Source organism: Urocitellus parryii, chromosome 1 (genome assembly GCF_045843805.1).
Source record: "Urocitellus parryii isolate mUroPar1 chromosome 1, mUroPar1.hap1, whole genome shotgun sequence".
NCBI lineage: Eukaryota > Metazoa > Chordata > Mammalia > Rodentia > Sciuridae > Urocitellus > Urocitellus parryii.
This window is the reverse complement of record NC_135531.1, coordinates 122,131,130-122,146,823: the sequence shown is the minus strand read 5'-3', so window position 1 is coordinate 122,146,823 and position 15,694 is coordinate 122,131,130. Positions and strand designations below refer to the sequence as shown.

At 41.7% G+C, this 15,694-nt stretch overlaps 1 protein-coding gene across 2 annotated transcripts in view; it reads right to left on the bottom strand.

Moving 5' to 3' along the window:
- The window catches only part of Trim36 (tripartite motif containing 36), a 43,636-nt gene extending 29,421 nt beyond the window's left edge, over positions 1 to 14,215 (bottom strand). The window contains exons 1-2 of one of the 2 annotated variants that reach the window (XM_077796921.1): positions 14,153 to 14,215; positions 1,917 to 2,151 (exon numbers count right to left, since the gene is read on the bottom strand). In XM_077796921.1, the coding sequence (XP_077653047.1) occupies positions 1,917 to 2,151; positions 14,153 to 14,215 (298 nt within the window). Of the gene's footprint in view, positions 1 to 1,916; positions 2,152 to 4,882; positions 4,910 to 14,152 lie in introns of those variants that run through there. The other variant, XM_077796927.1, reaches the window with a different exon arrangement.
- Between the last annotated feature and the right edge of the window lie 1,479 nt (positions 14,216 to 15,694).

Below are 15,694 nucleotides of genomic sequence, written 5' to 3'. Positions count from 1 at the left end.
TACTCTAAATCTGGTATCCTTTATGAACCTTTGTACAATGCTAGGCTAGTTATTATACACTTTTTCAAAACTATAGGTCTATTTTATTTACCTCTTCAGCATTTAGTCTTACCTGATAACCAGAGTGAGCACTCAAAGTATTTGTTGACTGAATGAATACAGCTGGTATTCAATAAGGCAAAGAACTTCAGTGCTAGAGAAATCAGGCAGTTGACAGAACTTGCTCAGCACACTGTTCAAAGCAGAATCCCCCTCTACAATACTAGCGATATTGGTCACCCATACATTATTTAAAATAAAGACATTGATGCCCTACAAAAGCTGGAGGAGTCAGAGCCAAAGACATGTTTTAGCAGTCCTGCACTATGTTGAGCTGGCACAATATTCTTAAATAATTTGAATTAACTGCCAATGTTTTCACTTAAAAACCATTACCAGGTTTGTGACAAAATAGTAAATCTGACAATTGGTGCCCTCAATTCCACAAATTCATTTGGTGCCAAGCAGCTTCTGCCCTCTTTGACAAGGCAAGCATTCTAATCCTAGCCACGGCCCACTGTCTCCAACAGGAAGGTCTAGAATCAACTGGCTGCTGGTTTTCCTATAATGGTTAAGCTAATAGGAAAATGCATCTATATTGTATTGTACAATACAATATTTTACAATATATATACAATATTTCTATTTATACAATATATCTATAACAAAAAGGTAAAGTGAAAAATTGTTCTGTGTTTATTATGCTTGTGACCTAAAATTTTAAGATATGCGACTTAGAGAAAGACATCCTTCTCTGGGGAAAAAAAAAAGTTTACATCATTAAAAAGTTACTCCTAATACTATAAGAGAAAGAAACTGACAGAAGGATTAAATTTAAAATCTCAAAGCTCAAACTGGACAGAGCTGAAGCTCTGAATCTGAAATTTATGGCCATTTAAATACTACCAAGAACATGATTTTAACCAACTCAGACCTCAGTACCAAGAATTTTTTGTACTAAGAATTTCAGCATTAGCTGGGTACAATGGCACATGCCTGTAATCCCAGTCAAAATCCCAGCTTGGGGGGCTGAGACAGGAGGATTATGAGTTCAAAGCCAGTCTCAGCAAAAGCAAGCAAGGCACTAAGGAACTCAGTGCAATCCTTTCTCTAAATAAAATACAAAATAAAGCTCTGGATGTGGCTCAGTGGTAGAATACCCCTGAGTTCAATCCCCAGTACCCACCCCCCAAAAAGAAGAATTTCAGCAACTCCAGTGATTTTTAAATTACTTTGTAATACGTTAATCCTGTAATAGCTACCTAAGAAAAAGTAATACTACATCAACAGGAAACAATTTACATGTTGGTAATATGATAAAGGTAATCATATATGTGCTCTATATTAAATCAGATCTACTTTATATATTATTACAGAATTCTGCTGTTTGTGTTGTTCAAAATTCTTATTTTTAAAATGGATTAAGAATGGTTAAAGAAAATTCTCAAATGATATCAAATAATTTGTCCATAAATAAAGTTTTCTAGGACTTGCCATTATGTAGTTCCATTTCTAATTCTGCAGTATTTATTTGGGTATTACATATATGGATATTTCTCTGGTAAGTATCTCACTAATCCACTGTTTTATCATATCAAAGACACCATAGGGTCAGAATATCCCCTAAATATAGACACAGTTAATAAGACGTTTATCACAAAGATAGTGTTCAATATCCAATATATGCTTTAAGGGCATATCAAAAAACAAGAATTCATTTTCATATTTTAACTGGGAGTAATCTCTTATAATTATAGTTTTAGTTTATCCACCTGGAAAAAGTTAACATTTAAAATGATAAAAACAATTTTCTTTCCACAGTTATTCCAAACATGAAAGTACCTCACCCCAACCCCAACCAAGGTTCTGCCACATACCTGGTCTGCTAATTCTGTCAATTTTATCCATACTAGGGGAGGAAAGCCGAAGTCGAGGACTGCTCTGATTGGAGTTGTCTGATCCCACTTCATTGAATGAATCATCAAGAGTCAATAAGAGTTCTTTTACACATTTATGACAGATACTATGTTGACAAGGGAGAATCAGTGGGTGGGTAAACAACTCCTTGCATGCTGGGCAAATGAGCTCTCTTTCGATATTCTTAATAGACACCTTAAAATAAAACAAAATCAGAGTCAAAAGCTCACAGAAGGCAATATTTTATCATGCTTATAGCTCTTGTAGAAAAGTATATGCTTTAAAAAAGTTAAGATCTTGATTTTTAAAAATCTGAAGCTCCCTCAGACTACCCAATTTTATGCCATCAACTATCCTCCAATATCCATAGCTCAAAAATCAGAATCAAGGGGGGCAGGCACCTGTAATCCCACCTACTAAGGAGGCTGAGGCAGGAGAAGTTCAAGTTCAAGTCTGGCCTGGGAAATGTAGTAAGACCCTGTTTCAAAATAAAAATACAAAAAGGTCAAGGTATGTAGCTCACAGTAGAGCACTTGCCTAACACATGCCACAGCCTAAGCTTAATCCCCAGTACTGGAAAAAGCAAAACTGATCAGACACGAGACAAAAAGAAATATAAGTATAAAAGAAGTTGGCATAAAATATCAGGAGACCATAATAGTCTATCAAAAAATAAAAAGTCATTCAAATCATCATGAATAATTCAATGATTTAGGAACTCGGTAATATTCTAAAAAATTACTTCAATAAAGAAGTTTAAATATGGGCTGGGATTGTGGCTCAGTGGTAGAGTGCTCCCTTAGCACAGGCGGGACCTGGGTTCTATTCTCAGCACCACATAAAAATAAAGGCATTGTGTTGTGTCCATCTACAAAAAAGATTTTCTCTCTCTCTCTCTCTCTCTCTCTCTCCTTTAAAAAAAAGAAATTTAAATATAACACTAAGAACAGATTGTATTCTTACTTGGTACATTAAGTTTTGAGAGTGGCAAATAACAAAAGCTGATAAAAACTAGGCTAGCCTATATGTTCACAGAATCCTAGTTGAAATCTATTTACAAGCGGAATTATCAGCAATTTTTCACCATTTTTAATATGCTGTAATGCAGTTAAAATGCTTGAAGCTTTCATGCTATATATCAAAGCTGTTACCATAAAAGCACTTAATGAATACTAAAAGGATGTAGAGGACTAAAAGGCACCATTAAAAGTATTTCAATACTATAGACTTTCATTTTTTCTTTTTTTTTGTAATTTTTTTATTTATATATGACAGTAGAATGCATTACAATTCTTATTATATATACAGCACATTTTTTCATATCTCTGGTTGTATACATAGTATATTCATACTAATTCGTGTGCTCATACATGTACTTTGGATAGTTATGATCATCACATTCCACCATCATTAATTATCCCATGCCCCCTCCCTTCCCCTCCAATCTCTGCCCTATCTAGAGTTCGTCTATTCCTCCCATGTTCCCGCTCCCTATTCCACTATGAATCAGCCTCCTTCTTTATTTTAAATGAGAAACATTTTAGATTCTTATAACTAAAAAGTTGAATGACTTCATATTGCTTTCCCTTCCTTGGCCTATGTGTTTTCTCATGTAACCTGAATTTCAAATGTTATGAATCTATAGTCAGCATCTGTGCGATTTTAATGATGTCCAACATTAAAGGACTCAACCTCATTTCAACTCTTAACCTTACAATGATTTCAACTAGTAGAAATACACAGAAGTTAAAATGTAATTAACACACCCATCCTTTTTAACATTTCTTTTTTTTATTTGTTCTTTTTAGATATACATGATGGTAGAGTGTATTTTGACATACTACATATGCATGTAGTATAATTTATCTTAAACAAAAATGTATGCTAAACTATTTCCCTTAAAATGTCACAAAGAATTTTAACAATCCTTAATGATTTATTAACACTAGAGACAAATGCTTTTATCACTTTCATTGTAGTGCTCTTGCTGCATCAGTAAAATATTTAATAAAGGCCCATATGTCAGGATTTTAATAAATCTGGAAATGAGATACCTCACCTACAATTCACACCAAAGATACAGAACATTCAGTTTATCTCATTTCACAAAAAGTTCGACAATAATTCAAAGGAAAATATTGTACTGAATGTCCAAAATTGATTTTGACACCCCATTTGTGTATAAAACAATACCCTTAATTAAGGTTTACCTCTCATTGGAAGAAGATCTAACAACCATTTTTCTTGTACATGAAGCATTCACTGTCTTGAATTTAGCTTTATAATCACAATAAAGTAATTCTTACACAAAAGAAAAATTAATTGTTCATTTTGTGTTTATTGAAGGAGAAACAATCTAAAAAGAAATGTAATGTGGAGGCTCATTCGCTCTTCAAAGGGGTTCATTGGAAAACTTCGGAATAAGTGTACATACGAATCTCCAAACAAAAACTCTAGTACCTCGACGGCTGCCAGGGCCCCACCCCGCGAGCCGGCAAAGCCAAACAGCCTTTGCTCACTGCGGCAGCACCTGGCCAGAGTCCGCGGGAGCCCTAAGACGCTCCCAGACAAAGGAGGATGGGTCACGCACCCGCCTCCCTAAAGCGAATTCTCCAGCTTGGATCCCATTAAAGAGCCCTGTCGGATTCCCCGAGGTGCTCAGGTGGGCAATCACCGACCCGCGCCCTCCTCGGGGCCCAGGGGATGACCAGTCCTTCCCTCCCGGCGTGTTTAATAAAGGGCGGGGGTGGCGAAACCCGTGCCTGGTGGGGACTGGCTAGGAGGAAGCGGAGCCACCACACGACAGCCCAGGCTGCTCCGGGAGGAGAGACTCACTCCCGGCTCAGGGTGGAGGGCAGAAAAAGCCCCGGGGTCACCGCGCGCCGCCACCAGGGCGAGAGGAGGCAGCCCCTGGGCCCTCACTCACCAGAGAGTCTGAAGCATCCCCCTCCATGGTAGCCTTCTGCCAGGTGTCATCAACGGCAGAGTCTCCACAGGCTGGCTGGCGGCCCCGAGCAGGGTCTGGTGGGCGGGTCCCCGCGGCGGCAGTGGTACCTCGGTTAGGAGCCGGAGGGCAAGCTGGTCCGCCGGATCCGGCCAGCGGACCCACGAGGCGAGGAACCAGCCGGGGCGGGCAGGCGAAAGCACAGGCGCGGGAGACTCAGCTTTGCTCCCAGCGACGGCCCCGGGAAACCCGCCCCACTGCCGGCGGCGGCGGCGGCGGCGGCGGCGGCTCCCGGACTGCAGCTGGGCAGACCGCCGCGCGGAGACCAGGGCGGGGCGCCTCGGGGGCGGGGCCGGGGCGGGGGCGGGGCCGTCACCCAGGCAACAGCGCCCTCCGCACAAAGAGGGCGGGGCGGCAGGCCCTATGGAGTGCCGGGGCAGGTGTGAGGGTCCGGGCCTGCGGTGAGTGGGGCTCCGCCTTCACCTCTCCGGCTCCTTAGCCCCTCACTCCCACCCAGGCCGTGACTCCTTGCCCCCTGCCTGGGTAGGAAGCTGCGAGGGGAGGAAGTGAGGGCAGTGGAGCCGAGGGCGGGGCCAGGGCGGGGTCCGGGTGTTGCAGTCCTGCAGGGCTGCAGCAGGATGCATCCGGCTGCATCCTCGCCACCCGCCTGGCGCAGCCCCTCTGCGCTTCATTTTGCTTTCCCTGCTGGCTTTCCCAAAGCGCGGTTGGAGACACCACGAAAGAGCAACATCTCCTGGCTCTGAGCTCTGAGGAGGGGGCGAGGGCACCGCGGAGCCGCGCTCCGGAGGTGACCAGAGCGATTTACCTCTCACTCCTACCACCACCACCTGCAAGGCCCATCTTGAGTATTCCGCAACCCCTACCCACCGCAGGTCTACGAACCCTCTTTTCGCTACTTGATTGGTTTTGGGTGGAACTTCAAGTTCCCCTAGTGATCAATGAACACTGCTTTCGGCTTCCTGCCGCTTCTCACCTGGGCGTGGTCACGCACCCCACGTTCCTGCCCAGTTCCGTTCCAGGGTGCAGGCCAAGAATTGAGCTGAAGAGATAGGGGCAAGGGAGTGCCCACAACCCCGCAGCACCCCCTTGTTTTTCTCCCCTGAGAACCGAGGGCAGAGGGTCCTGAGCTGCATATGCACGGAGAGACTTAGCGGAATTAATTTCACCTGCCAAGATTCAGGCACGTTTCCTCTGTCATGTTTCCAGCTCGCACGGAGAATCAGTTAACTTAGGTTATTTGCAAAGTGTATTACTAGATCACACCATTGCTTTTCCAGCTTTCCTTATCTCTTTCAGTATCACATAGAGTCCTAAACTGAGTGAAGGGACCACAGATCTATAGAGACGCATATTTAGGTTTTGAAATGCCTTCCCACTTTAATTTCCTCTTTGGGAGCGTCTCTGCTGTCGCAAGTTCTACCGTCTTCCCACAGCCGAGTCAGCAGTGGTAGCCTCTTCTCCAACCCTGCAGCTAAATGACGGCAGTAGTGTAGAATTGAGAACAGCAAGGAGCTATTGCAATTATCTTTAATGGAACATCCTCAGTTTACAGGTGACGGGTAGAGAGGATAAGCGCCTGATCACTTAATGACTGGGTTATTCTGATTCAGATACACAGCGGAAGGTGTTAGACCCCAGAGGGCTTCTTCCTTCCCTCAGGTTCTCAAGAGTCCTATTCAACAAGGAAATGAGGAAAACAGCAAATGCCTGTGTCATTTGGGTACCTAAATCATTCCCTACGCCACGTACCTACATAGATTTTTTTTTTTTTAAGGCTCAACCAGTTAAATAATAAGACTTTCTAATACTGACTCTTAGGTTAAATAAATCCCCATCAGCTGTAGTTTCACATCAGAACACCTGAACAGTGTTGTGGGTCCAAAAAATTAAAAGGTAATTTTAATTTAATTTTAAAGGTAAAAGAGATTAGACGATTTCATGTAATGAACTAAAGATAAACTTGTATAGACAATACTTGGTGGAAATAAATTTTAAAGGCCTTCCATTATGCAAATCAAACTTCACTGAACCATTTTCACCTAATTTACAAGTTCCAAAAATTATGTTAAAACACTTGCCAAGGGCTGGTGTTGTAGCTCAGTGGAAGTGCACTTGTCTAGCATGCGTGAGGCACTGGGTTCAATTCTCAGCATCATGTATAAATAAAGGTCCACGAACAACTTTAAAGAAAAAAAACTTGCCACAATGTGGGGAACTAGGTACTTTCAAACTTTTCGTGATAGTGTAGATAGTACAGCTTATTTGAAGGGAAATTTTGCAAAAATTGTTAATACTTAACTCTTTTTGACAAAAGTTATTCTTATCTAAGAATGTTCCTATTGTAATACTTGCATGTGTACCCATAAATATGCATACAAGATCTTATTTGGGGACTTATAGTAATCAGCATCCACACCATGAAATACTATACAGGAGTTAAAATGAATGTACCAATGATAAAGAAAGCATAAAATAGTGTTTTAAAAATGTAAAGTCATATGAATTCTGTATGCTCCTACTCTTGACAAAAACATTCGGACAAGTATATATGTTTGTACAGGGCAGCTAAATAAAAATAAAAGTGTCTCTAAAGCACAAGAAATATTTACCTTATTGCAGAGAAATAAGGGAATGGAGTCAGAAGTGCAGGGCTTACTTTTGTATTTGCATTAATATGTGCATGGCTAGCTTCTAAAACATATAAAAATCCTTTATATTTAATCTATATACTTTTTAAAAAAAATTTTTAGTTGTAGTTGTATTTATATTTTTTTATATAGTGTTAAGGATCAAACCCAGTACCTCACACATGGTAGGAAAGTGTTCTACCATTGAGCTACAGCCCCAGTCCCTAATCTGTATACTTTTTTAAAAGGTTTTTAAAATATTTTTATTATTTGTTGATGAATTTTTAAATTTTATTTATATGTATGTAGTGCCGAGGATTGAACCCAGTGCCTCACACATGCTAGGCAAGCGCTCTACCACTGAGCCACCCAGCCCAGCTAATCTATATACTTTTTAAAGCCAAAAAAAAAAAAAGTGAAGGAATATATTGGTAAGATGACAGCAAATATGAAAACAACCATTTAAAACCTCCACTTCCCAGTTCCCTCAGGGTTTCTATCCTGCTTGACAGTCTACCATGCTTTCATCAACTTCTCTCTCTACTGCCATACAATCTAGCTTCCCACATACAGGCACCAAGACCTTTCCCAGTTCCTCAGTTAAAATCCTGTGTGTGTGTGTGTGTGTGTGAACATCCTTTCTTTTTTCCTGTCTACCTCTAGTCAGGCTTCAAACATACTGTTTCTTCTCAGATTCTGTTCTTTCTCGTCTTCCTGTCTAATTCCCCTGCCCAACCTGAGCCTCCCCTCTGCATGCCTAGAGGGCCACAGACTCTTAGATATTTACAGATGACTTCCTATATGGGCAATGCTGTCCTTATGATTCCAATCAGACAGAGGCAGAATTAGCTATAGTGCTGGACCACAAGCAGCTTGGTTTCAGAATGTAAGGAGGAGAGGGATATATATAGTATGTGTATAGATGTATGTTGGTGGCAGAGTTTTTAGGAGGGATGGTAAACTTGCAATAACGTAAGTCTGATAAAGGATAGACGGCTGTTGAAGATTTTAAAGGCTTTTACAGAGAAATGGCTATCCCCTGGCAACTACCCCTTCCCAGTTAGGAGTATTCTAGCACCTTTTACCCCAATAGCTTATAATTTAAATCTGGATCAAAATTCATGAGAAGGTAGCCTAATCCATTCCTATCACTCAACCAAGTCCACAGACTTTCAACTTTTGAATTTACTGTGATGTCTTTTACTTGTTGGTGTTACTTATTCACTCTTCCATCACAGGGGTGTAAGCTGTCTCACATCTACCTTCTTCATGAAATCCAAAAAGTCAACAAGCCCCTCTAGGCCTCTAGGCCTAGAACATAAACACACCACTTAGTTTTTGGTAAAACAGAGGCTCAGTTATTTAAAATACATACTTGTTACCTTGTAGGCTATATACTACTCACTAAACTGACCTAGTCTCTTCCCATATTAACTGTTTGGTCTGAGATCAGACAATCAGGGTATCGTTCTGTTAATATAACCTGCAAGAAAGAGAAGCAAAGTAAGAAGACTACATACCCCTACACCTTGCCCCTGTTAGGAATCCCTAGTTATTCCACAACACTGGTATAAAATCAAGAGAGCTTCTCGTGCCCAACCTGAGCCTCCTCTCTGCATGCCTAGAGGGCAATAGACTCTTAGATATTTACAGATGACTTCCTATATGGGCAGTGCTGTCCTTGTGATTCTTAAGGGAAAAAAGGAAAATAGAAATTAAGTAAATCACAGGGTTGTAGTAGGTTGGCACACAGACTGTTCATACTGCTGGGAATTAGGAAGTTAGAGATGAAGGCACAATGAATGGCACTGTCTATCAATTGTTGACCCAAACCTCTGACATGCCAACTAACCGGTCATAAAGTGTTTCTATGGGAACAAAACCAGGGGAGAGGAGTCCAGAGAGCCAGGAAGTTCAGATTTCCACTGCCTGACCAAATTCCACTCATCTTTCAAGCTACGATTCTAGAGCCTCCTTCATTAATCTGGTTTACATTGATTGTCTCTTAATGTAACCCCTTTAGCACTTAAGGGTCTTCCTGCTAACACAATTACATACTCTTTATTTCATATCACCGATATCTGACATTTTGTAAGTCATCTCTCTAACCATTTAAGCTTTTATTTAAGACAAAATCCAGTAGGCATTTAGCTACTAAACAGTAGCACCAGACCAGATTTGAAATTGGGAAAATGGGAGAAACAATGCTGCTTTTGCAGACTTTTTTCTGATAATTGAGAGAATGTATGTACTTGCTGCATAACTGGTAGGCAAAGGGGTCTCTTGATGAACTTGAGATGAACAACATTGGTAATATTTTAAGGTTGTCTGGAAGGTCCCCTTTCGCCAAATCTTATCATCCCTCCTCAGAGTTGTAGAGTCAGCAAATAAAAACAAAGCACATGGTATAACTAGAATTTCAGATGTTATAAAATTTTTTAGTATATCCCAGAAATTGCATGAAACATATCTGTAGTAGTAAAATTATTTGTTGTTGATATTAAATACAAATTTTACTTTATATTCTGTATTTTATCTGGAAATTCTACCTCCACTTGCTAATAATGATCATGCAATTTGGATATAAGTTATCTCAAGATATAACCCTGTTATTGTAATAGCTAATGGTAACAACCTTTATTTACTAAGGGCCTATTATGTGCCAATAACAATAATAGGAAGGTCATATAACATATTCATTAATCCTTGTAATAATCCTGTGGAAACAGGTATAATTTTCTTCAGAGAGTACAGGTAACAACCACCAATCCTCCCCACCTCTACCCAGAGATTAAGTAATATGCTCACAATTGCAAGGCTAGATATCAAACACCCAGGATGAAAACTGGATGTTACTCTAGCATCCTTATTGCATTGCCCATAGGTATGTACAAAATAAGTAATTTATAATTTCACAAAATATCTGGCTCATTCTTTTACAGTGTAGTTTAGGAGATCCCTTTTTCCTCAAAACTTTTTAGAACAATGTAGTTTAAAAAGAAAAAAATTATGATAGTCATGAAATTAGCTATTTTCAAATTATATTGCAAAACTCTAAATCTTCTTCCCTACCCTCCACATTTCACTCAATCCCAATGTATTAAAAAAATATTTTGGAGAATACTTTACAGTGGAGACAATCTTACCATTATCACCCCAGTTTAAATTTCAGTTGTGTGAGCGCCTATCTACTCAGCCTTCTGACACATACAGCTCATTTGGTGGTATTTTTGTTTTGGTCCTAGGAGATATTTAAGACTTTATATTATTCTGGATTTACGAATATCTTAAACCTAATTCTTTCAGAGTATAAGTGTCTTCTTGTTCTAGAGTCAATATTGTGTTTATAAAAATTATTAAACTTTATGTGCCTCAAAGATGTTCCAAGTTAATAATTCACCATGTATTTCTCTAACAAAATTAAATGTGAGCTTTCCAAAACCCCTTAATTTTGTTCACACTATTCTACTTCTTGAATGTGTCCAAACAGTAACTATTAAACTATAAAGGAGACAAGAAGTACTTTTGGACATTTATATGTAAAGATAAATATGATAAATACTGGAAATATAAAGAGGTATATTAAACTTAAATTGCTTTATTCTTCATCATCAAATTTTCATTATTTGAATCTGAAATAATGCATGATAGTCTAAGAGAAGAGGTATGTGAAGATGATAAAAAATTAATGAGGCAAATCTTTGAAGAGATCAAAGCAGTTTGAAAATACTGCCTGAGTAATCTTGGATATTGACCACAGATTTGAAAAGCTCTTCTTTAGTCCAAAGAGATGAGTTGCAAAAGAAACAGATTTCAGAAATGGTAGAAGTTTCACTGATAGTGAAATACAAGGAAATGCATTTATGCTGATTTTTAAAACTCTTGAAAAATAAGTATTTGCTACTGTGTGCCTATAGAGTATTGTTTGATGAGCTGAAAGATTGCAATGATAGAGATTACTGTGTACTTTAAATATTAAAGTAAGCATATCACAATAAGAGTAAAATCAGCTGATCAAGTTTAGTGTGTGGGTTTTAGGTTACCCTAAGAGGAAAGGCTCACCTCCCATATTAGTGAATTCATAATAAACTAATTTATTTGAAATAGTCACATAAATATCTGCCACTGGGCAGGGGATTGGAAGTGAGAATGAACCTCCAGTGTTTCCTCTTGTAAAGCCTCTCAAAAGTTAGGATACTTTGCTAATATTAATTTTGTAAGATTTTAAAGCCAGGTGTATTTTAAATTAACTTATGTACAGTTTGAGAAGTCCTATGAGGATTAAACAACATCTGGAGGGAAAGTAAAGGAAATTATGCTGATGTCAGGCACTGGTCTCAACTTTGAGAGACTCAGAAGAACATTGGCAGACTACAGGCCTCTGATCTCTTTTTACTTTCATAATTAGACCAGCTTCACATTATTCATTACATTAGAAACCTGAACTACAAAGTGAAATCTAACTCCCAAGAGGAAAATAAAGCAAGTGAGTCTCAAAGGTTTGTTATTTCATGGCTAATATTAGGTGTCCAAAGTCTATATAATCATACACAAAATAGGGGGTTTTAAATGGAGATGGTTAGGAGTCATCTATTGAACCCACCAGTGCTCTTACTGGGAAAACCTGTAAGATGTCCAAGGGACACCTGGCCTCTCCACCTATGGAAGGCAGACGACAGTGTTCATACAGGCTCATTGCTAAAGCCTGGAGAAGCTCTAATTAGTCAAGAGTGAGAGGCAGAGGAATCCAGTGCAGGAAACTAGAAAGTTATTTTGTGTTTTCATTACAAAGAGCATATTGTGATGAACACATTGCTATTCTGAGGGGTCTGTTTCTGTTTTTGTGTATCTCAATTTATTCTAAAGTTTCAAGATTCATAAATGGTTCACCCTACCTCTCCATTTAATGTTTATGGTAAGCTCAGCGGCTTCATAGTCACCCAGGGTGTTGTCAACATGCCCATCCCTAGGCCCACCTCAGAAATATTCTCTCAGAATTTCTGGGTTTGGATGCAATTGATTAGTTGGATGCAATTATATGGAGTTAACCAACTACTACAATTCTGGCTTCTTTTGAAGACTGCCTGAACACAAACCTAAATTCACCAATTTATCATCCTATTCCCCATCTCATCAAGAGTGGTTTGTCTGAGATTAAAAAAAAAAAAAAAAAAAAAAAGGCATCCTCCAACCCGTGACTCCCAAGCAGATGTTCCTGTCAGGCATCAGCACTTAGAACTGGGCAGCCAGGGTTCGTCTGTGCATCCTGCTCTCCAGAGGGTCACGTTCTGGTCTTCCTCTGGCTGTGCTCCTCTTCTCTGGGAGCCAACCCTTTCTTCTGTACTTCTTTCCCCTGGGTCCATTCCCTCGAGGGAGGAGGGGGCTGCCGTACATTCTAGGTCTGGAGATGGTCAAAAGGTTATTTGTGACGGGCCAGGGTGTTCCCATGCACACGCAGATTGAGGTTCAGGATGGAAAAGAAGTAGAACAGGATCCTCCTTTTGTACTCTGCCCGGTCTATAAATTGAAGCGGCGCCCTGAAGCACTCCCCCCCACACACCTTTCAGATGATTGTATTCAGTTGTTGAAGAATAGATGTCAGGGAGGAGTTGGTTCACCTGGGACTCTTTAGGCTAAGAGCCCACAGGACTATCTGGTCTGAAACTAAAACTACTCCCTGCTCTGTAATGGCTGTTGGAGTTGATAGGGTGTGGAACTGAAGTTTCAAGGGCTCAGACCAGGGCCACAGAATCCTCTCTCAGCAAACGCCATTTACCACCTTCACGTCACCGGAGTCGGGTGGGTACTGAGCGGTGCTGCCTCGGTATTTCCCGACGCGTACAGTTTGCAAACGACTTAGAAGCCTCTCTGGGCAGTTTTTCGCATACTGTCGGGAGCCGGGTTTCTCGCAAGGTTCTCTACACACGGCAGGCTCCTCCCCGCGGAGGTGAGGGCGTGGTCGTGGAGCGCCACCCACCGCGCCAGCCAGGGCCCCAAAAGGCTTCAGGACAGGTGCGGGGCTGACATCTGGTTCCTCCAGCATCCCTTCTCCCCACTAAAGAAGGCGGTTTGAAATGTTCCCTGCCTGGGGCAGTGCCTAAAGACCTGGAAAAAGCGCCGAAAACGCCAAGGAAGGGAGAACTGTGTTGCTGGCCGCTGTTTATCCTCCACAACAACAGTCGGAGAGCTGAGCCCGACCCCGCCTTCCCGGCCTATTCGGACCCTCCCTCCGCCTCCGCGCCTGGACCCGCTAGGTCACCCACTCGAACTCACCTCGCTTGGGCAGCCCTGGGTGCATAAGGAAGAGTCCCCTTGACCAACGTGTGGTCATCGTCCCCATATCTTCGCACAGTGGGCGGTCGCCCAGCTGGTTCCTAACGCCCTCTAAAGTATCCCACAGCTCATTTCAGAGACGCCTCTCACTAAAGAAAAGGCTGCTACTTTGCATTCTGCAGCAGCTGGGATGCCCGGGCTGCGGGCGCGAACCATGGGATCTAGCCCCCGTCCTCCCCAGACGCTGAAACGGATCAGGCTACAGGCCGGGTAGTACCCAGAGTAGGGACCCGTGGCATGACACGGCGCCCCCCCCCCCCCCAGCACTCACCTTGCCTTTGGCTAGCAATTCCATGATGTAGCCAAATTCATTTATCTCCCCCGACTCCGACATGGTTACGACCCTTCACAAACTCTGGAGAACCAAAACGGGTTCATCGAATTTTTTCTCTTCCCTCTTCTTTCTCTGTTTTTACTTTGAATTTTGCCAAGCGCTCCTCCAGTATGCTTTTAATGAGGAAAAGTGAAGAAGCGGAGGACGAGAGTCCGAAGAGGGGTCGGGTGGGATGTAGGCTATAGCGGACTCCAGGGCTGCCTTGTCGGGTGTACTAGGCTGTAGGTGAAGCGTCGGGGCAGCGCGATCTAACCGAACAAATGAGGGCGGCGACGACTACGAAACCCTCTCCAGGCGGAGCCGGACGCGCAGAGGCCCCGCCTCCTGGGGGTCGCGGCCCGCGCCTAGCGCCAGCGGTCCTACAGCGGTGGAGACAAACAAACGCGCTCACAAAGCGGGTCGGCTCCCGGCGTGGCGCGCACCCAGCCCCCGACATTCACTGGCTTTTAAAAGCGGTCCTTTATCGAATGCCAGAGAAGCTGATGGTCCTGGGCTCCCAGCGAAAAGATCAGGAAACATCTCCATCACACTGTCTGGAGGTGCGAGGGCAGAGAAAAATGAATGGCAGAGGAGACACAACAAAGGAACTGGCTGCTGGCTCCGGAAAAAAAAAAAAAAAAAAAAAAAAAAAGCTCAGGAAATGGCAACACCGCATCTCAAGTCAACCTTCCTGAAATCCAATAGGTAACAAAGACCAAGCCCAGGGCTTCTGAGATGAGAACAAATACAAGGATTGTATTTTTAAACACTCTAAGTGTGTAAGGTCGATAGTATCTCCATATCCTCTTGATACTCGACTTTCTCTTGACAACAGCCACACACACAGACACACACCAAAAAAAAAAAAAAAAAAAAATCATGACAGCAAAGCTCCTAGACGCTCTTACCTTCAGTTACTGTCCACTCACTTTTCTAATCATTTTGTTGATTAAGTTAAAAAGCAGTTTCTTATATTTTATACTTCTGTTTATAATAGCGGCTTCCCTAGATGACTACAGCTGAAATGTCCTCTTAGACCATACCTGCCAATCTTTGCCTCTCCTGAAAAGAAAAGGCTAAACACAGTAACCCTAGTCTATTACTCTGCTCTGGGCAGTCTCTTATCTTTCTTGAAAAGGAGAAAAGTATAAGGGCTTGAGTTTTAATTAAAAGGGAAAAACTGCCAGCGATAATTAGATTAGACAAGAGCAAGATTTACTACAAGAGTGAAACCACTTTTCTTAAGCAGGTTGGCAGAGTTTGCCCTGGGCTGGGCATCAGAAAGCAGGGTAGTGTGTGGAAACGACCTATTTTACAGGCACCTGTGAGTTTACTAGGCTCAATAAATCATAGGTTTTGTTTGTTTTGCTTCTTCTTTTGGTAATTTTTAAATTTCCCCTCTCTGGCCCAGATACTTTTTCCTCTCCTCCCCTCCTACCCCCCACCCCTTTAGTATCCTTCTCCTTAATGCTCCATTATTGTTGCTCAAATGCACTACCA